This window comes from Taurulus bubalis (genome assembly GCF_910589615.1).
Source record: "Taurulus bubalis genome assembly, chromosome: 6".
NCBI classification, from domain to species: Eukaryota; Metazoa; Chordata; class Actinopteri; order Perciformes; family Cottidae; genus Taurulus; species Taurulus bubalis.
Genome location: NC_136594.1, coordinates 20,725,260 through 20,747,816, shown reverse-complemented (window position 1 = coordinate 20,747,816; position 22,557 = coordinate 20,725,260). Strand labels below are relative to the sequence as shown.

Below are 22,557 nucleotides of genomic sequence, written 5' to 3'. Positions count from 1 at the left end.
CCAGACATGACAATGGATGAGGTGAGAGAGTTTGAGCGCACCATCCAGGAGGCCACCAACCAGAAGATAGGGATTTTCCCGCCGTCGATCTCCATCAGCGAGACGCCCCTGTCTTCCTGTTCCCTCACCGGCCCTGCCAGCGCCCCCACCACCCCCATGTGCACTGATGCACCCGAGTCCCTCTCTGTCTCCAAGGACCGACCCCGCAAAAAATCTGCACCAGAAGCCCTCACCCTTCCTGACCCTGACAAAAGTGGCGTCTCCCAGGGCTCTTCCATGAGCCCACTACCCATTTCAAACCAATCATCCACACCGCCCGCCCCCAACACTGATGGTGCTGAGCTGAATGAGCAGTAGAGGGACCTTGGGATGTCTTCCCCCTGACCCCGTGCTTTACTTATTCCCCCAACCCCATTGTCTTAGTAGCCCAACGAGACTAGCCTAACCTTTACAGACAAGTGGCCAGACATTCTAGTCCTCTAGCCATATCTAATGATTTGCCATAAACCTGGACACACAACAGTCACAATCACCATTGAAGTCTACATCAGTGTCGATGATGCCTTCCAGGCAGCTGTAGGCGTAGCCACCTTGTTGTAGTTGGCCTGTGGGTCTAGGCAGCCACATGTCCCATCTAGTATAACAACCACCTGCAATGTCTAATCAAAACAAAGTGCATCTTTAGTATTTTTTTGTTGAGCAGCATATGAATACTTTTTTTGTTGTGTTTCCTTATGTTTTCTTCAATCAGACAAGCCAATTGCTTTTAAACTGTTGAACTGATAAGTAAATGCCTTAGCGCCACAGAGCCAGTGGTGTTTATTAGTTTTGACAATGTGCGCGAATGAATGCATGACAAACATTGTCCTTTGTAAAAAGGCTGTATTTATTAAACTAGAAATCAATGACACAATCTAGAGCAGCACAGGATAACTAATATGTTCGAGTAACACACACCAGAAGGACAGCCAAGTACCCTCAGAACTGTTTCCTAAGCAGGGCTGTGGATCAGATTGCACTCATCTTTTCAATCCCCAACTCCAATTATACAACAGATGCAAGATCAGTACAATCATAGAGAGTTTACACCTCAGGTCTCCCCAACTTTGCCTGGCTCACACTTCTAAGGCAGGGATATTACTGTACCTTTCTCTCCCTGCTTATTGCCAAACAGCCACATTGTATACCTCCACAGATATTACAATACAGCAACTATTGTATGTACTGTACCAGTCGACTTAACCCTTGGAATGTTTACACATCCGAAACCTTGGAGCATTTGCATAATAGCAGTAACATTGTACCTTAAGCGGTTGCTCTATCTGCACTTGCGGTTTTAGCAATGATGATGAAGATTTAATGATTCTAAAATAGAATATGTTGGAAGTTTATTACTGCATATATCTTACTCAAGTTGACTGAGCGGTCATTACAACAACAAAAACACAGAAGTAAAATGTTGCCTGAAACTAATGCTGGACAATTTGATCAAAATCAGCAAATCACACTATTGTCATATGTAGGAACAAGGCCATTTGGCTAGTTTTTAAACATTTGCTGATCTTTGAGCACATGGAGATAATGACAACCCAAAGCTTGATTTGAGGAGAGGGCACATACATCAAGCTGACTTGAGATTGTGCTTTGTTGGCTGAATAGCATTTGCCAAACGGCTGACACTTTTTACTTTGCCAGTGCTGGTTGGTTATGCGGGAGCTGGTGCTTTGGTGGGTGGAGGGCGATCTGGAAAAGGGGAAATCCTTTGCTCTGCCTGTTTATTTGTGCTGCGCTTGTACTGCTAATTACCATCTAAAACCTTTAAGGAGAAACAAATACATAAGGACAGGAACTTAATCTTTGAACCCCTTTTTTCCACACAATGATTTTACTTAAATGAAGGGTTTTATATGCTGCATGGAATGTTCACAACATATATACATATTGTGTGAAGTATATATGTATATACTGTAAGAGAATGGATTGGTACAGTATATTTGGTGATACAACTGAATGCGGGAAAAAGTGAATGCTAACTTTGTAAGCTCTGTCCTAATTTTGTATCATAGAAAAAGCAGATTTTGAGTGAAATGTAAGCATGCCTAGAGAGAATATAGGCCTAACAACTCTTTCAACTCAGTGCCTCTGCATGCAACTATTGTATCATCTCCTACAAGTGAGTAAACCAAAATCTATTATATTTCATCTGTACACAAAACGCAACATTTCATTTAACCAATGATAAAAATGAGTTACAGCTCCATAGTACAGTAGCTAAACTACAAGATGATCAGATCAAATCAATCATATCAAACTACATCATCAGACTCTCATTTATCAGGGTTAACTTGTTTTTTATTTTAGGAAATTAGAAAAATGTTGTTCCCCTGTTCATACCAAACTACTTTTAACCTTACAGCGCAAATGCATTTTGCACTTTCCATTCTTTAACACCTTATTTGACAATGAAGAAATGTGTCAGACAATAGTCTTGTTCGGTTTGTTGGACCAAAGTCTGATAACACAGCGTAGTGACTTCGAAAAGAGCATTTCTAGAAGAGAGTCCTTAGTGGTCTTGCCATAACACATTGTTAATATTATGTACAGTTTCTCACTTGCTTTTGTTAAAAAAAAAATCAAAAAACTGTAGCTATTTTATCTGTAGCTTTTGGCTTTGCTTTTTGAGGATAAAAACGTTATAAACCAGTTATTGGCCCTCTATTGATTTATTATGTATATATCATTCATACAACTCTGGTATTGACCATCTCTCTTGTCAGGAATACAAAGATCCAGGGATATGTTTGATGTACGATGGACTATTCAAATTAATGCACATAACATCCAATTGTGTAACATTAAGCTCTGCTCTGTTTAAAAGAGTAACATATTAGCTATTGTGAATACGATAGTTAATGACTGATATGGTTTCTTACATTGAAACCTGTTTCAAGTTGGATTTCTGATGTGAAAAGAATGTGCTCAAAGGTTTCACTTAGACAGAGAAGAGTATTCTTAAGTGTTTGTGCGATAAGGATGGCGTCGTCACTGACGTGAATTAATAGTTAGTTTGAATCTAGGAATAACGTGTGTCTTTATCTATGAAGTCATTGTCATCTATTGAAAATACTGAATTTCGTCGAGTTAATTCTTCTTAATCGAGTATCAAGAATCCTCTTTATAGTGGTGCACTATATGCTTTTGGTGACCTTGCAGGGCAAAATTATTTGTACACGTAAAACTAAATGAAGCTTTTCTTTTAGTGGGGTAGCTGCTTTCTTGTTACTTGCCATGGTAATTAAGAGGTGATTTACTTTTCCGTTGTTATTTTTTGTAGTAAACCTGCTGTACTTAAATTTGTGGTTGCTGTATTGTTTGAAGGAAACTCTTAATTAGTTTATCATTATTCTTTGGATTAAAGGACCAAGCTTATCGCTCCCCCTGCCCCTATTGCAGTTTGCATTTGGCCAGGCTGTTTTGCTGTCTTCTGATAACTGGGACCTGTATCACCAACAGGATCACTGAGTCCGCTGTACTGAACTGCTCTGAGGAACACCAGTAACAGCCCAGTGTGCCCAGTGGTTCTGGCTCCTGCAGCTTTCCACATTAATGCTGCCTTGTGAAAAGGTCTTAAACGTGCCATTCGTGTTCGGCTGCTGGAAGTCGCTCTCAGTTGTTCTTCCACGTTATCTATTATTGTGTTTGTTATATTTTGACTTGCCTTTGAGGTTAATTTGGTTCTTTGTTGTAATTATTGTTTACTTTTGCTGAAACAGAAAAATAAACTTAACTTGCTATTGCAACAGTGTTATTCATTCTGTTTACCATGAATATTTTACATAACTTTATGTTTTGTCCAAGAAACCATACTGTGCAGTTTGCAAGATAACAGACTGCAGGGTCCCTATTGAAATGTTATGTTTGCCCTCTTTACCAGCAGCTGCAGTGATCTTCACTCAACATGCATCCTTTCAACCATTTGAAGGATAAATCCACATAAAACACAAACACTATTTAACACTCATATCCTCAAGTGTGATGGATTTCTGGACTCTGTGGATTTTGTTTTCTAGTGTATTTTTCCAATGTATTTTTTATTACTGGCTAAACTGAAATGTAAAGTCATATATAAAGTCAATGGTGAAAGAGGTATTAATATATTTTACTTGGGCAAAAGTAATAATTGTATACTAAAAATGCCAAATTCCAAGTAAAACTCAAACTTTAATTTAGTCCACATAATGGGGCATGTTAGAGTGTAATAATATATTATTACTGATGCTGGCATTTACATTACTTTATACTTTTTGGTAGTTTCATCTTTAACAAGGCCTCATATTTGATGAAATTCAGATGATATGTGAAATCAGTAAAATCTTGTAAAAAGTATAAATCACTTTTTCTCAGATGTAGCGGCAGTATAAAATGTTTACACACAAGTAAAGTACAAATACATCAATATGATCAACTAGTATTACTTAACACTTTTTCAGAGATGCAAAAACTACTGCTGCGTTGCTGTCACAGGTAATACTTCTTTATAACAATAAAAGTATAAGACCAAATAAGCAAAAGTCAAAGTTATAGTGAAAAAACAATAAATCCTCAGGAACAATTAATCAAGTTTATTGATCACCACCACCATCAACAAATATGTATCTTTAAAGTGAATATCCCCTTCATACAACAGTATTTTAAGTTAAAAAGAAGAAATGATGTAACGATATACTGAAACCCTAAAAACAACATGTGAGTCCATCTCACATGATCTTATTCTGGATGTAGCAGCCATTTCTCTAATAATAGCAGATTCTACATTGGCATCACTGCTATGATGGCTGCAGAAAAACTACACACTAAAGAATATCAATACATCGTTTAGGTAACTGTTCAATTTTTTCAAGAAAGCAAAGTTATTCAAGTCATAACACAATATAAAAATATATATCACTACCAGTTAGATTATTCAAATGAAGGAAACAATGTTTACTTTAATCTGTGATAATTCATGAAAACAAATGAAGCTATAAAAGATTTAATTAATGTGCTATATTCCACATTTACAGTGCAATTTCTATTTATTCCGTTTACTTCCACAAGAGAGAAACCACAACGCTGATCCAGAAACAGTGTGACATGCTCTGTGTGCGCCCTCCAGTGGATGTTGTGTTAGGTGCAGCTGTAGTAACAGGGGCGGTGGTGGTAGATGCTCTAGCCTGTCCCACACATGTCCCCACGTTACCTACTTTGTCCACAGCAGCCAGCTCTACATTCTGTGAGCAGCAGGAGGCGCTGTAGGTAACCTCTGTGATGTTCTCACCCCCTGCTCCAGACACTTTGCTGGTATTTAGGGTACCGTTCCCTTGGCGGATGGTGATGCTCTCAATGCCAGTTCCATTGATGCCATCGGTGAGATTAGCCATGAATTCCCACTGGGAGGAATTACAGAGCGATGAAGAGGATGGACAAGTGGTGGATGAACTAACTACCTGGCACACTGGGCGGGTAATATCTGTCACCTGGAGACACAGAAACAGGAAGTGGGAGAGATGAACAAATAAGGCAGGAATGAGACATCATCCTTATCATTAACAAAAAGGAAAAGAACCTTTTGACACATTTGTTTAAATATTGTCACCCAAAAGCACCAAATTAAAGAAAAGAGGAGAACAATACAATTCAAACACATGATTGTTTTATGTATTTGACCATTAAGCAATATATGTGATTTAACTGTGATATATTTATGTTCCTCGCTCCAATCTCTTGCTCTTGCAGTAATTGTCCCCAAACCGCGACCATATCCTGCTTCCTTTTATTCCACGTCCAACCACAGAACTTTAGTTTTTCCTCTTACCTTGGCAACAATAGACAACCTGAGGACAGTGTAGTTGATGTCGTTGTCAGCTGTGTTTTCTGCCTCAATGGTGAGGGTCACGTCTGTTCCTGATGCAGCATTGGCGGGTGCTGTTAAGGTGACGGTGCCGTTGGCTTTGCCTCCATTGCCAGTCGCTATGGTAACGGTGCTGGGCGACGACGAAGTATAGCTGCGGTCATTGTTTGCTCGAACTGTGAACGTCCCGGTTGCAGAGTCATTAACAACTCCATTGGTGGTTGTGGTGACTGTGAAAGGGACGGAGATGGTGGAGCCGGGTTCAATGTTGGTGTTGTTGGCTTGGGCCTGAACAAGTGCGGGGGAAATAAGAGGAGGAGGGGTGAGCAATACAGTCACACATAGTGAACACGGTAAAAATTATACTTATTCATCTGGATGTTATAATTTGTATTATTGCGAGGGTGTTCTAAACACCACTGTACACAGCCTCACAGAGACCCGAACATGACTCAGTTTGACTTTATTATGATGATATTGGCACTATCTTTTTGAGTATATGGATATACTGAAGACCTGTCAAGATTATTTACTCTATAAACGCTCAAGGTGAAGAACTGAGACAGAAAACTGAATGTGATTGAGCGCACCGTAACAGAGATGCTGGATGTCCTGATCTGTGTGGAGGCTTGTCTCTGGAAGCGGCTCGGTGATGACCTGGAGGTGGAGCTGCTGTCCTCTCCTTTTAGGCGAACCACAAAGTCACCTGCCGGGACTCCACTGAATGTCACCAGGAAGTTACCGCCTCCCACCGACTGTGGAGGATAGATGGAGAAAGTAGGAGCTTGAGATGGTCAGAATGACTAGATTTTGTCTATTGTTGTCTACTAGCTGCAGTTTTTAGTACTATTTGCCTGAGATGTCATTGCTTTGCAGAAAATATTTAAAAAATGGGTCAAGTACCAGAAAGCGTAGTGACACTAACTGCAATTACTTCTATGCAGAACATATAACTTATTTTTATGCAGAAAAGTAAGTATCCACTTCAGCTACTGGGCATGGCCCTTTGAGTTCATCAAGTGTAATGTGTGACATGCCTGCAGTGATCCGTTGACCTCTGTTGGCCCTGAGCTGTCAAACAGAGTGACCTCTGTGACCTTTACTGTGTCACTTCCTGTCACAGAGACCAAGAGGCTGGCATTACCACCTGAAAGTTAAGACAAGAGAGAAGGGGAAACCAGATGAGTGTGACTGCTCAAATATTAGACTTGAACAGTGTTTGTACACACACACACACACACACACACACACACACACACACACACACACACACACACACACACACACATTAATTGTACAAACTGTAAAAATAAAGATGAAAATAATTATGAAAGTGGTCTGACCTGAAAAAGGACGTCCCTCCTTTAGACTGAAGTCTCCGTGGGCTCCCACATGAGCTTCCACAAGATTAAAAATGAAGTTCACTGAGCTTTGACCTAATGTACATATACACACCAAAGATCATTATAACATTTTGTAAAATTGTTTGAAAATGTTCTCTCACAGGTTAAAAAGTGATCTCTATCCTACTACTGACCTGTGACCTTCACAGAATAGGGTCTATTAGAGTTAACTCTAATTTCCCATGACCCGGTTTGATTGTCAGTGTTGAGGATTAAACGACGTAGGTTTCCTGCTGTTGTGAAAGATGCCAGAGGACCACTAGACTGACTGGAACTCTGAGATACACCTGGAGGAAAGAAATATGTTAAAAAAAAAAACATTTTGGTCTACCAGAAAAACCAAACTAAAGATGTTCTAAAAGAAGCATTCAAAGGCAAATGGAACTACCAAAACACAACTTAATTTGAAGCACAAATGCATTCACAACACCTGTTGAGCTGGTGAGATCAAAAGTGAGAGATGATGTTCCTGTGATGTAGGCAGTCATGTTCCTTAGTGATCCATCAACGGTCAACGTAAAATTATCCGGCCGTCCTGGATTACTCACTACCTGAAAAACTGTCACCTGAAAAGAAGAAGGGACATAAACATCTCGTACAGTATCATCTTTCATCAGGTATGATGTTCCTGTTCAACGTCTTACCACAGCAGTGGCTGATGAATCCTTTATTACACTTGTAGCCACAGAGAGGTCTGACTTGGTGACCTCAATGGCCTGACCTCCAGAGGCTTGGGCTAGGTCACGGTACAGCTGTGCGTCTGATTGGCTCATTGAACGTGAACTCTGACTCTGAGAATTTCTGCGTCGCCGTCGACTAGCCCGGACGCCTGTAAAAATGAAAGTAACCTAAAGTATACGGATAGAAAAAAAAGTGCTTGTAAAGGCTATATTAGACCCATACGTGTCCACAATTATATACTATTATGGAATGTGTTGACTCTTACCACAGACTTGGAGCTCTCTATAAGGGCTGTGATGGTGCTTTTCAGGTGAGCATCTTTAGCTGGAGCGTCAGTGAAGACAAAAATCTCAGAGGAGGGTGGAGCAGCAGTCAGGGCAAGCTGACGGAGACAAGAAAAGCATTTATTTGTTAATATAAAGTGTCTTTATTAAATAAACAAAAACAAAACAAACAACATGACAAACTTTTATTTGAATGAAAAGTGATTTTTATACACATTTTGTGGTTAATATTGCATTCAAGGTTTCGCAATCATTTCACTAGCTCATTTATCATTCATCACACCTGCAGTCCAGACAAGCACAACTCTGGGATGTCTCCTCCTCCACTTGCAGACAGCTTGTTGATGTTGTCTTTGAAGATGTCTGCATTGGTTGTCATAATCAAAGGTCCAAAACCTGGATATAGAATAGATAAACGTTACAATCACTCACTTAACTATGCATTATATTTTGACGAGAGCTAATGTACACGCACACAGTTTACAATGGCACATTTTTTCTTTTGCAGTTTTAGAAAACTTTCTTCATGTTCACATAGACATAGAGCAACATCTTTACTTTATTTGGAAGCAGCATAAGCTCGTAAAAAGGATCAAACTTCACTCCTGAACTACAGACAGACCTGGGTCATTGAAGGGTACCAACATGTAGGCAGAGGGCTCCTGCTGGGTTCCCCTCTTACTGTCAATGATGTCGAAAGAAACTCTCTTCGCCTCGGCTATGTCATCGCTCATACTGCCTGTGGTGTCAATGACAAAACACAGCACAGAGGACTGGGAGAGGCCCATCAATCTGTGTGAACACAAGAGAGACAAATCAGCTTTACTTTATACAGGTGATCAAGGGGATTTCATCTGTCACATCTGGCACAGATTTTTTTTTAGAGGCAGCGCAGTAAGCAGACAAAAGACTGATTAAAGCTGAGATAGATTGTTTGAAAAGTGCAAGCTATACAGAAATCTGGGAGAGATATAATATAATTGACTTTATTTCAATGTGAAGCATTATCTTTGCTTTAATTTGGTGTATTTTGTCCACCCCACATTCATCCTTCAGTGGCCATATGTTTTTTTTGCGGTTGTGTAAGTCTCCAAATGGCTGATGTCAGGTGGTGTCAGCCCGTACCGCAGGAAGTTCTTGTCTCCGGCAGCTCGTCTGATGTCCTCCAGTAGCTCCATAGTGGCCTTCACAGCCAAATCCACTGCTTTGTGGTGAAGTGAGCCATGACTGGACCCAACATCATCCTTATTAATGCCTCCCACTGGATCACGTGTGCTCGTCTGATCAAATGATCCACCGTGGCTGCATTTACCTTCCAGCAGAGAGAATGTGTTTGTTATTTTATGTCAAAAGATCTTATGGTGGAACAGAACACACATGTGGATGGTTCCTTAAAGTCACCTGCAGGTTTCTCTGAGGAGAAGACGTTGAAGTACCCTGAAGTGAGAAGCCCCTGCTGCAGCAGGTCAGGCAGGAGGTTGTTCTCACACTTTCCTCCTGGACAGTTTCTACATGTTGGTGTAGTTAGGCCTGCAGCAAATTCAAGTAGAAAACAAGATACAACCTGGCACTGTTAACTCATCATGTTTGGGAACTAAGTTGTAGGCTTGTGTGTTAAGTAAAATATTGAGTCACATTGTACAGATTTTCATGTGTGGATTGTGTGATTGAACGCATACCACGGCAGGGTGGGTATTTGTTATCTGACAGGTGACAGATAAACTGCAATGTGCCTTGTGTAATTTCTCGCTCAAGCACATAGAATAAACAGTAACCAGGCAGCAGTTTTGTGGCCAAGCGCTGATGAAAACATTTCCTACCTGCCAAGTTCTGGAGAAGTTGGTCTGGTTTGATCAGTGTGCTGTGAGGAGCATTGTTCCCCAGCTCCACCCAGTTACTGTGGCTGTAGAAGTCCTTGACGTACAGAGCAAGAAACATCATTTATCACATCACTGCAGTTTTGATCACGCCTCTCACCTTAAAAGAATGACACCAATGTCCCCACAACAATCTGTAACAACAATCTTAAATCTCACCTGTAGGGTATGACAGACGCTCCCAAGAGTCCACCTCCCCGTGACAAAGTTCTCCAGCTTCACACTGGCCTTCACGGCCGACACACCTCAGCAGCAGGATAGAGAACAGAGAGAGTTAGCTGCAAACTGAACCTGCACTTTGCAAGAAGTGAAACATATCTTTTCACACTTGTTATTTCATGGATGTCTTGAGTGGGAAAGCAATGTTTGATGTCTACCTGCTGTTATGACATCGCGTCCTCCCTGGAAGGTCTCAGCATCAAAATGGTGCTCCTCACTCAGCGCATAAATCAAATCCACTTTTGCGTTGCTGAAGTACATATCGGCGATGGATGTTGTGAAGATGACAGTCGAGAGGAGAGAGCTGGAGGTGCCTGCAGAGGAACAGGCCCTTTGCACCATGTCCGTTGACAGGCTGTCATCAATCTGGAGACAAAGACATGACAAATTACTGAGTGTACTTTGTAAAATTGATCTTAAACACACCGTACTCTTGTGTTCCAGCCTCATGGAGTTTTGCACTGAACAGTTTTTAAGATAATCAACAATAGAGACGCATGTATCTCCATCTTCCTGTAGTTTTTCTGAGGAAAAACTATGTGAGTGATCTGGGCACAGATGACAAAGTGGAAGCCAGAGCTGAGAGACAATACCTCCAAGGGTGTCTCCCGAAAACTTCAGTTACTGCAAGAGCAAAATATGCTCTTGGTTTAGCTGTAATGAATGAATGAATTCATGATTTTCCATCATTGTGTCCAAAGGGTTGACCCTAACTTCCACCCTAACGTCAAACTGCATGTCTGATTGCCCCAACTCTTGGGCAAACATTTTATAAAACACCACAACACGGTTATATGTGGAGAAATTGTCCCTCATGTAATAGACATAATAATAAAAATACATATAATACATCATTTCGGTGTGGCTTTTTCGACTCACAGTCAGGCTGAAGTCCCGTCCCTCCGAGGCAGCAATATCTCGGCAGACCTCAGCCGTCTTTCTGAGGACTGCCCTTTGTGTGATGTCACGGTGAGTGGTGGAATTCCCATCAAATGAGAAGAGTGGTTGGAAGCTGTGAACGAGGGCTGGCAGGGAGATGGCCACCGCCACCAAGAACCAGACTGCCATGATGGGCAACGAAGTTGGACAGGAAGAAATCTAAATTATACTTTCTCCAAACCTTCCCAACTGTTTTCTTTCCTTGGTTACTGGCAGTGAATAAGGTATACTAGGGCAAGGGAAACCACCTGAGGAAGAAATAGAAAGTGACAGTGACGGGAAATACAACTGTTTCAATTTATGTTACATTTTACAACAAACACAGTTAACATTAAACAACTAGCATTGGCGCAACACGATATCCCGAGAAAGCATTTAAAATTAAACATGCATTTATCAAGGAGGAGAATATCTACTTTGATTTGATAGTTTCAACGTAATACCCAAGACAATCTGATCAACAGCATCTCTTGTGCTATTTAAATATATATTTTGAACCGTGGTTTGACAGCAACCTCATATTTTAAATAAAATACAAAATACAAAAATGCCAATATTACTACTACTACTACTACTACTAATACTACTAATAATAATAATAATAATTAAAGTAATAAAGTAATTAAAACTATAATATATGTAAGATTACTCATGATTACTACCAATTACCTATACACAATTAACAATACACAAATGCAAGTATATTTATACTCTTACCCGTGTCCACTCTGTGGTTTAGCAGTCCGGCTTTATTCAGACATTGAGATGCTTCTGTCTTCCTTTGTCTGCATTACCTGTTAACACTCAGATAATATTGTGCAATCTTATAGACCTATGCGTTTCCTGTGTTCTCTGGAATTTTTGAGTGTGTGTGAGTGTGTGTGCTAAGAGACAGTGAGTGTGCGCCCTCATTCATCCCTCTTATAGTTGCATATGTCTTCAGTGACTGAGCTGAGGAATAGAACTCCCACACATTTTTTTCTGCATGTGTGTGCCTGTGCTTTTCTTTGTATGTAATATAGCTTATTGTAAGGACAACATTTATCAATCAATCCATCTGTTCCGAGCGGCACACTCAATCACATGGATACGTCATGTAGGCAAACCTTTACCTCAATGGGCAATCTGTGCCCAGCTAAAGGAACATTTAAATATGTCTGTGTGTTAATACAGAACTGGTCATGTTAAGCCTAGTTTAGCATAAAGACTGGAAGGAGCTAGCCTTGCCGTCAATTAAATTAAATTCAGATTATTTTGTATAGCCCCAAATCACAAGTTACAAATTTGCCTCGGAGGGCTTAACAATCTGTACACCTTCTCAAAAGTAAAAAAACACATCTAACAACACATTAATTTTTAGCAGCACGGCCAAGTTTGTGTTTGGTAGGGGAAGATAATACTACACTGTGGCCGGTACAGTCTGTAAAGTGTAGTAAGATCATGTAGCATGTTTGTCTTTTAAGTTTTGCCCCTTTGGAATTCCTTTAAAATAGTTCAGAGGGAGAGAATGGAATTCACCTCTAATATAAACATTGTTCTCTGTTGCTCCGCAGAAAATGGCAGCCATGCTCTCTTACAATAGTGTTTTATATCGTTATCTGCCCAATCTTAACATAATACACCCACATGGTTGCACATACTGTTTTGGATTGTATGCTTTGTTCCTACAGACCTGATATTATCAGTGTTTTTATATTTTGTTGATGATGCATTGGGGAAATTGTTTATCCATTTGATGTGTCATTGTCCGGAATATTTCACAATAACCCTGTCAGATAAATCCCATGTCAAAATGTAATTTGTAAGAAACTGACGCTCATTAGGCAAGAAGGAATCCATATAAGGTGATTTTCTTTTTTTTTTTACAAATGTCTAAACCCTTCTGAAATCTGTTGTGGCTGTTCTTTTTTCAAGTTATGGTGTAAAAAAACCCCTTTTTGTTTCATTACTGAAAGGTCACTCCTGTGTTAATCAGATTTGGATAGACAGTACTTAATCTCAAATTAAAGAAACTAGAGAGCATTTAGACGTACATGTGCACAGTGGCACATCTGGTGGATTGTAGGTAAAAATCTGTCTGCATCTTGTCACACAATCCTGTTTAACAGCATATTTCTTACCTCGCCTTTACTTGATATGCAAGTCTCTGTACTGAGAAGACGAAGACACATAGCCAAGAATTTAAACATACTTTGACCTCTTCACTCCCTCAAGGAGTATGTTGACATTTTAAAGGAGTCCTGTCCTACTTCTTTTCTTACTTGTGGAAATGGGCTTTCACAGAAATGTAAACCAACACTATTTGCAAATATTACATGATAGAATTTTTACACATTAAGTTTTAAAACGTGGAACTGTCTGCCGTAATGTGATCGCTAAAGCTAATGGAACCAATCAAATCTGACCCTTTATTAAATGACAACACTAGCTGGGTAGTTAGTGCTGTTATGGAAAGACGAGGCACTATACACAGCAGTTTTCTTATGGTGTTCTAACACCTTCACAATAACAAAGGGTTGCAAAAGAGATAGAATAATGATACAAGCGATGGCAAAAATTAGCCAAAACCCATCAACTGGTAATGCAGATATTGGATGCAACATATTGCTCTCTTGGTCATAAACACAGTTCAGGTTGCTCTCCAGTCTGTAGAGGACTTTACACCTCTCTGTATCCGTCTCTGATTCTGTGACTCTGAAAACCTCATAGGGAGGAATCAGCACCTGGCTGTTTAGCTTCAGGGCGGAGTAATGCGTGACGTCAGCTCCGAAACACGTGAATACTTCAAAACATGAAGCGCCGCTTCCAAAGCTCCACCCGTCAGAACCTAGTACGAAGGTACTGAAACGAATCAGTTCTTTAGAGATGTTCGGATTTAAAAGTGTCTGTGTTCTGTAGTTTGTGCGAAGACATGTCACCTGACTGTGCCTCATAATCTGAACGGCTTCACTGAGGAACAAGTAAAGAGAGCGCGGCTCAAATGTCTCCTTTTGTCTTTTTCCAGTACTTTCTTCTAGGTTTTGCTTGACAGGTTGCAGCAGAATATTTGTGTACACGTATATGGCCATAGAATGACGTTTCTCCATGTACATGTGTGCGGGCTCTCTGGCTCTTTGCTCTGCATTGCTCCAGGCTTGACTAAAGTTTGTATGAGTGTCCCATTTCTGCATCATGGCTTCATCAGTCACAGCAGCAGCTTTGGATCTGCAGTCGTCATACATGTTGTCTTTCAGGTCATGAGTCAGATCCAGCATGAAACGCTGAAATGAGGAGAGACTAGCTGTTCAGTATTTATCCACTAGATGGAAATATACACTAAATAAACAGTATTAAGCTGGAACCTCTTTTGCACAGTCCTTAAAAAACATTTTCCAGATAATGGCAATAGTTATTTTAAAAGTGCGTACTTAAAAATGAGAAATGCATGTTGTTGTTTTTTCAAACACTATTTGTGACTCCTTTTATTTTTTGCTCGAGTCATGTAAATGTCAAACATGTAGTGTAAAAATACCTCTCCAACCATATCCTGCCAGCGGAGCGTCAGATATACGACAACAAAGATCAGCAGTCCCACCAAAAGAACAAGAGAAGTAATGGCACACGCAGATGAAGTTTTTCTCCGACATGCTTCCCTCTCCCAGAAAGGCATCGTGTATCTGAAACATGAAATCTGTTGTGAAACTAAAACCTGCAGGACCCCTACTGGAACCGAGCACTGTACTGTAACACATGTCATTTCATCAAAATATATCATACTGTATCATTTCATGTTTAATTTGCAATTGTAACTCCATGTACATCCCATCATATCAAGCTGTACTGTAAGAGCAGTTGATCTGAATACAAATAAAACCAAAGGTGTGGAACTGCGCTTAAAGTCACGTGGTGCTTAATTATTGACTCCAATGGGAAAACACTTTAAAGTTGATGCATATAAATCAGTATTGGTGATAAAAAAGCATTACATTTTGAAGACAATAGAAGTTTTTAAAAAATCGGACATGTTCTTATAACTTACTACATCCTGAGCAGCACTATGATGAAGTATTGTCTTTTATGTGACGAGATGAGCTGCTATCTCCCTTTTCTCTCCCTTAAACTGTTTTAGTCATTGTGTTTCACAACACAATGACATAAACTATCTTTGTTTTGTTTTCACCTGAGCAAGCTACCAAACAGGATTTACTTGTGTTACCACATGTGGAACCTTTCTCTGGTAGTGCACACAGGGAAATGACAGGGCCAGTGTGGCACAAAGGTTTTATTTACACTTGACAAATACATAAATGATATGAGATTACGCTGCAAGATCAGGAAAAGAGAAACGCTTGTGTTTCTTCTCACGATACTATAAGATAAGATCCATTTTAGCTCTGAAGCCTCCGAGCAAAGTTGTCGTAGAATGTCTGTGCCGTGTGGTCATACCTGTAAATCCTGTGAGCTGTAACTTCTTGGTTTGCGAACAATAACAGCACTCTTTCAAAGGAATATCATGCTGCTGAAGATACCACCTTGGAAAGGTAAGCCAGAAACAGATAATATATCATACACTGTTGGTGGAGAATATGAGGATGTTTATTGATGGATCAGTCTCCAAGTAAATGTTATGTGGATCCTGATTATGGATTATCGTTTATCTCCTACATGTCAACCACTAGGCTCATACTTTTACTTGCAGATTTAAGCATACAAACAGTGCCAATGTGCATGGAAGTGATATGATTATACGATGTCCGATGCATATTCATTGTGTTAGAAAAAGTTAGAAAATATATTTTAGTTCAACGTTTTTTCTCTTCCAAAGGGCCACTATGTGAGTGGAAGTCACTCAGAAACTGGGCAACCCTTTGTGTGTTTTTGGCCGGGGCGTTCCTTTTGTATTATGACCCATTTCTACTACTCTGGTGGCCTCACGAAGCTCAGAAACCTGCCGAGGTGCGGATGACAGCTCTTTGTTACTTGCTTATTTTCACTGAATATTCCAAAACCCTGTGCAATTGTTGATTTTGCTCACCGTCACATGTCTCTCATCGGTCATCTGCAGAAAACTAAGACCGCTGGTTTCCGCCTGGACATGGCGACAGATTGCATCGATGACATGTACGACGGATGCAAGTCTGAAACAACCCCCGTGATCGAGCTGTTAGGCGTGTTTGAGTGGCACTTCAGCCAAAACTTCAGCAGTGCCTGGGCTTCAGCTGAAGGCGTTGCCAAGAAACCTGCACACAAGCACCTGAAAGAGGAGCACTCTACAGTCATCTACATGTACACAGAGGGGAAAAACATCCAACAACATTTGAACCAAGCAGTGAAAACAGGGAAACACGACTACACCACACACAGATTTAAGTTCCACTATTTCTACTTCTACCTGACTGATGCCATCCAAGTTCTGCGTCACAATCAGACATCGTGCAGAACCACATTTCACAGGACATGGAAACACTTTGATCGCAACGTAATCAACACAAACATGCGCTTTGGCGCTTTCACTTGGGTCGCTTCAAGCAGGCAGTCGTTTGATTTGAATGGCAACGTGTCTTGTTTTGAGATCTACTCATGCTTTGGTGCCGACATAACATATTACTCTGCGACAAACCAAATGGGACAGGTGCTGATTCCTCCCTATGAGGTCTTCAAAATCACTGATGTCCTGACAAATGACCCATGGTGCAGTGTGGTTTACAAGCTACAGAGCACCAAAGTACCGAGGAGAGATTTAAATTGTAAACTGAATGGAAAGCAAATTAAAACATATTTTGGAGCTTTTTTAACATACTGGCATGAAAGCAGGGTTGGGATTGTATCAGTATGCTTAATGCTGTTGGTCATCATTTCTGTGGTCCTTGTAAAACGCAGGCAGAAGCGTTTTGTGGCTGCAGTGCTGCTAGCTCTGCTGGTGCTGCTGGTTATTTTGGTGATATTTAGAGTTAGCCAATAATCAAAGATGGGTGCTGTTGTGTTATTTGGACACTTTGTTATGGTTGTTTGTCATTGAGAGATATATAAATCTTCCCTCTGTTAGCTCAGTTTGCAGAGGCCACACTGTCCACAATACATTCTGACTCTTTTGTTGATTGTGGACGAAATTATCATCGAAATGAGGTCATTCCTCATTGCTTACACCCAAAACTATATGATTTATAGTATGGGGACATTTTCTATCAAGACTGGAGAGCCAAGGAATTGTACCTTTATTTTGATAAGCATCTAAAAATTACCTAAAATAATATATATATATATATATATATATATATATATATATATATATATATATATATATATATATATATATATACAGTATATATATTTGTTTCACATTTTGGGAAAGTAATTTGAAGCGTTATATACATTTAGGGAAATACAATGACCAAAGTAAGGAAAATAAAGAATCGGGAATGTTTTGGAATAAGCCAGAACTCAAAAACTAATTTCAAGGATCAAAGAATACAAAACAAAACCTTAAATAATTTACAGAAAGGGCGGCGATGCTTTTGTGCTTAGTTAGGTACCTTACTGCCGGCAATTGAGGGAGGCAGATATAAAGGTTTTTAACATGTATTCACCAAACTACGCAGTATGCATATGCAGTGTGACACAGTAATTCATCCTTGGCAATATCAGTATTCTTCACATTTTATTTTTAGAAATGTCATGAATGAATGTATTTTGTGCAATTTTTATTTCCATGAAAGATCAACAGCAGTTTTGATGAACACATTGTACAGTATAGACTCTCTCAACATGTATTTGTATGCGTTATTGTTTATCCTGTGTCTTCATATCTTGCAATGTATGTGTAATGTATAGCGTGTATCCCTTCACCATGTTTGCCCACTACTGTACATACTGGACTACAAAGAAAGAAACTGGTTCCATATGTTCTTACAGCGGCCATTTTAGAGTTACTTACATGGATTTTAAACACTCTCAAAGCAGCAAAAGTAAGATGAACAGGCAGGTAGGTAGACAGACAAGTAGACAGGATGGTAGGTAGACAGACAGGCAGGTAGACAGGATGGTAGGTAGACAGGCAGGTAGACAGGAAGTCAATGTGATGAGCGTGGCACATAACATAACAGGCAATAATAATAATATACATGATCTTGTTTTTCGGAATACACACATGGGAAATGCCAGTATTTTCATATTTTAATGATTAAAATGTCAAAAGCCAAATAGTCACAGATGAAGAGATTGTGAAAACTATCAGAATTGTATTACATTGCATCTCTGTTCTGTTGTATCTAGGTCCTCTGCACACATAAATAGAATATATCGAAGAAAATCAATTGTAAAACCGTGCCAAATATAATAAAATACGCTTTGTGTTTCACAAATTGTGCCTGTTTCACAAATGTTTTTTTTTTTTTTACATGTGTAATTCATACAATGTACACACAATGATTAATGACCAAGTAAAATGACTTGAATGGGTTGAGCTTCCAGCTGTGATGTCACAGACACGAACCAACCCTCTGGGTTGCATGAGCTCATGCAAATATTGTATCGGGCAAGTGACCAGTATTAGTGTTTGAAATGTAAACTGTTTACATTATTGCTTGACTTGTTTGTTTGATTAGATTCTGAACCAGAAAGTGTGGAAATACACCAGTTGTTTTTTTTGGGAAGGGAGGTGCTTATTTGCATTATCAAGAGGAAGACAGCAGAGTCGAATATGATCACTGTAAATCAAATGATCTACACAGAAGATTACAACATTGTTTCCTGAAAACGTATATATCCCAGACCTTATACTGTGTAACATTCAACATATGTCTGAAAGCAAAGTCAGCATCAATAAACTTGTCATGTAGTTAGTTCTGCTTTCTTCCTAATTGTGATTGTCTGACATTCGTGAGCCCAGAGTTCCACAGGACCAAATGCAGTGATCATTGCACTTCACTTTTATCCTGACTCATAGAGTTCAACTCTTTGGCTTTATTATCCGTGCAAGACAAACAACAGAACATTAATATATAAAACTGGGTGCACTCTGCATTGTATGAAACTAAAACTTGCAAACATAAGCCAGAAAGATGTCTGACTGCACAGATGCTTCAGTCAAAGCTCTTACCTCCAGCTGAATGCATTCACACTCCCCATAATGCTCCCTGGTACGGTCATGTTTATCTTGCAAAACTGTCTCCTCATTTTTGGACACTAATGAGGCATCCAATGTTGTCAGTGAAGACTGCAGAGAGACTATGCTGTTACATTGAAGGGTGTTTCTGACTCCACAAGTTAGCAGAGATTATTTTTGATTTAACAACAGTGTCTCCAGGTTTCTACTTTAATGGAGGGTAGCAATAGTGACAGTCTATGCCACAGTGCTAATCACTTGCAATGTGCTTAGTGTATATGCTGAATGATGACTATGTTTGGAAGTAAAACGACCACAAGATAATGTGTCCTCATTCTTTAAAGCAGTCTGTTGAACCTGGGCTGAATGTGTTGCCTTCAACTGGACGAGGCTCAAAACAGTTGAGAGAAATGAGAAAAACAGAGACGGCAACTTCAAACAAGCCTGCGATGAAGCAGAGAAATTCAAAAACCAAAAATGCTGCCAGACGGATACATGAAGGATGAAATGTGTGTTTGACTTTTCACAAGTTATGGTTGTGGCGTTATACACTAATATTATTGCAATCAAAGTGAACTATAAAGAAGGTGGAAAACATTTCTGTCGTGGCTTTCTGGTTCACTGCCTCACCTGTGAGTTTGCATGTGAGAGCATGCAAACTGCTTCGTGTCTGTTACAACATGTAAAGCATAGTTGGATCATTTCTCTTGCAAATCATGTGAGATACAGTCAAAGACAATAGATTCATTGTCCCTAAGAGTCCCTGTGAAAGTTCTAAATAAGTTAAACACATATCACAGCACAGAAGACACCATACACAATTAGAAAAATATTTTGAGAGCCTTTTCAGAAAACAAAAATCTTTTTTTTTATTTTTTTTATTCTGAAAATAAGAAAATGCATGATGGAGAATTCTTACAAATTAACAAATTGGGAAATAGCTATTTGTATGCTTTTCTCCTGAATGTTGGACTTCTGTAAATTCTACAGGACCAAAGTCAGTTTTACATGCTTCACTTTGGTATTACAAGTTAGAACACCACCTCTCTGACATAGTTTCAAAGTGCACAAACTTAAATTCATTACACATACACAATAATAATAACATATTTTCTTTGTATAGCACTTTCGAAAAGGTATTCAAAGGCACTTTACATGGTACAGACAGAAACAATGAAAGCAATAACAATGCTTCACACATTCACGCAGTCCATATAAGGACACGCATGTGCAAATGATATAGGTATGAGTGATGACCTGTCTGTCCATGAAGGCAAAGTACATAAAAAGTTGACCATGAGTCCTGAACACATGCTGAGGATTGGTTGTCTCATCAAAACCTTTGACCCGAGGGCTTCACTTAGTGCGTGACATCGTCTCATCCTGAAGCCTGCTGAGTTAAGCTTTTGAGCACCATACTACTTTTTTTTCTAAAATAGTTTAAGCATTTACCAACCCACTTTTCCAATATAGAATTTCTAGTACACAGTGTGAGGCAGTTCATCGTTTCTTAAACGTGGAAAGTGTTGGGACTTCACCACTCTGCTCTGCACTGGAAGAAAGGGAAATACGACTGCAGGTGAGTCACCTGTGGTACGGGTCAGTAACACGTTGGATCCCTCACAACGGTAGACCGGACAACAATGGGGCTCCAACACACAATACACTCAACCAACACATCAGATAAAAGCAACAGCAGAGGACAGGGACTAAAAGAGAGATACTTTGCAGGTTCCTGGAATGAGGCAAAAGACTCTGCTGAAAATATTACTTATTACATATTACATTTAGCTGATGCTTTTATCCAAAGCGCTTTACAACACTTTCACACACCGTAGGCTTTATAAACCGCAGCTTTTTAAAAATATACAGAGAAAACACAAGGATCTAACCAAGAATCACAATCAAGTAATCTGTGTTCATACCTCTAACAATGTGTGCCAGATGTTCAGTGATGTTGTCCGGCTCCTTTACCTCCAGCTCTTACTGAACAAACTTGCAACACTATGGTAGCAAGACCTGATTAAAAAATGTACTCTTAAGGGGGCTTTTTTGAAAAATGATTAATTCTATCATGATCTAAATGCAGAGGATCTCATATTCTCTCTCTTGAAATGTTCAATATAACAGAAAAGAGATGATAAACACCAAACCCTGTTTACACACATCTACCAGTTTTGCATGTCAGCAAATTGCTAATGGACATTATTTGGTTACTGATCATCGGGGAAACTCAGGGAAAGACAAAGTTGGTGAGTTCAAATTTCTAGACTGTTGGGTGAAACAATGAATACAATTAAATGATTTTCTCTTCTCGTATTTTTCCTTTACACCTTGTGAGGAAAAGAGTGTTATATTGTGTGAATTGTGTATTTTATTAATAATCCCTCATGATACCTTTACAGCTTTAGTGCGGATTATTTTGAGAATAAATGTAGGGATGCATTGCAAACAGAGAATGAAATCGCTGGACAACTTCTGCATTTCTCGAGTTTTTCTTTCAACAATTGTAAACAACAGATTTGGGGTCTCTGCAAATAAATGAAGAGAAAATGTCCTTCTCTAATTGTATGTCAGTTCATTTATGTCAATTTCGTGTTTGTAAATCAATGAGATATCTCACACTATGCCCTCTTGACAACTACATTTAAAGGACTCTTCTGGCCTCTTACTCATTCAACAAGGGTTGTGTTAAGTCATTTGTAGTAAAATGCAAACCTCTACTCTACATTTCACAACAGTGTTTTTTTTCCTCCCTGTACTACTTTCCAGAAAACATGCAAAACTCCTCGGCAGAAGCGACGAAGTGTGGTCTCTGTTTGGGGTCTCCTGCCGCCTATACGATTATGCCTTATGTCTTGATCTCCGTGCCTGCTAATGGCTGGGTGCTGTGGCTGATGATGTCATCGCCAGCCTTCTGGACAGACCGGATGGAAGTGTTTGCGTTCCACTTGGTCCTCACAGAGATGCTTTTTGGTTTCCTGGGGCCACCTTTATTGACCATGACATTTTTTCCCAACTTTAACATGGCAGACACAGTGACTAAACTCATCAACATAATGTTCATAACCAGGGTTCAATTCCAGAACTGTATGTGCATAGAGCGCTATTTTGCAGTCCGACACCCAATGCTGTACTGCAGGTACAAACCCCTTCGGTACAGGATGAGCTTTAGTTGGGG

At 39.7% G+C, this 22,557-nt stretch overlaps 4 protein-coding genes across 4 annotated transcripts in view; 2 read left to right on the top strand and 2 right to left on the bottom strand.

Annotated features, from left to right (window-relative positions):
- Positions 1-405, top strand: part of LOC306738017 (cytoplasmic phosphatidylinositol transfer protein 1-like) — a gene marked incomplete at its 5' end in the record, with an annotated part of 62,263 nt that extends 61,858 nt beyond the window's left edge. Inside the window, one exon of the mRNA XM_079219847.1 lies at positions 5-405. Coding sequence (XP_079075973.1) covers positions 5-357 — 353 coding nt within the window. The 3' untranslated portion in view covers positions 358-405. The remainder of the gene's footprint in view (positions 1-4) is intronic.
- A 4,334-nt stretch (positions 406-4,739) lies between these two features.
- On the bottom strand, positions 4,740-11,463 carry vwa10.2 (von Willebrand factor A domain containing 10, tandem duplicate 2). The gene is made up of 17 exons (XM_079220305.1): positions 11,234-11,463; positions 10,513-10,720; positions 10,295-10,380; positions 10,079-10,172; positions 9,660-9,788; positions 9,384-9,570; positions 8,881-9,050; positions 8,542-8,654; positions 8,240-8,356; positions 7,938-8,141; positions 7,724-7,859; positions 7,428-7,580; positions 7,234-7,326; positions 6,928-7,037; positions 6,481-6,645; positions 5,855-6,178; positions 4,740-5,516 (listed from the first exon to the last, which is right to left on the bottom strand). Exons 1-17 carry the CDS (start codon positions 11,420-11,422, stop codon positions 5,085-5,087), a joined length of 2,910 nt encoding a protein of 969 aa, XP_079076431.1. The 5' UTR covers positions 11,423-11,463; the 3' UTR covers positions 4,740-5,084.
- Positions 11,464-13,409: 1,946 nt separating this feature from the next.
- On the bottom strand, positions 13,410-14,514 carry LOC306737488 (ecto-ADP-ribosyltransferase 4-like; the record flags this gene model as incomplete). Its single annotated transcript, XM_079219221.1, has 2 exons — positions 13,410-13,444; positions 13,836-14,514. 2 exons carry the CDS (start codon positions 14,512-14,514, stop codon positions 13,410-13,412), a joined length of 714 nt encoding a protein of 237 aa, XP_079075347.1.
- Positions 14,515-16,313: 1,799 nt separating this feature from the next.
- On the top strand, positions 16,314-17,329 carry LOC306737487 (ecto-ADP-ribosyltransferase 5-like; the record flags this gene model as incomplete). Its single annotated transcript, XM_079219220.1, has 1 exon — positions 16,314-17,329. The coding sequence occupies one exon, from the start codon at positions 16,314-16,316 to the stop codon at positions 17,232-17,234; it is 921 nt and encodes a 306-aa protein (XP_079075346.1). The 3' UTR covers positions 17,235-17,329.
- Between the last annotated feature and the right edge of the window lie 5,228 nt (positions 17,330-22,557).

What these genes read in the sequence shown, in the direction of transcription:
- vwa10.2 (XM_079220305.1), bottom strand. Translation starts at nt 11,422, where the DNA reads ATGGCAGTCTGGTTCTTGGTGGCGGTGGCCATCTCCCTGCCAGCCCTC. An exon ending in GCGTCTGTCATACCCTACAG is followed by an intron (nt 10,173 to 10,294) that starts GTGAGATTTAAG and finishes CTGTACGTCAAG; the next exon opens with GACTTCTACAGCCACAGTAA. An exon ending in TGTGCTTGTCTGGACTGCAG is followed by an intron (nt 8,357 to 8,541) that starts GTGTGATGAATG and finishes TGTCTCCGTCAG; the next exon opens with CTTGCCCTGACTGCTGCTCC.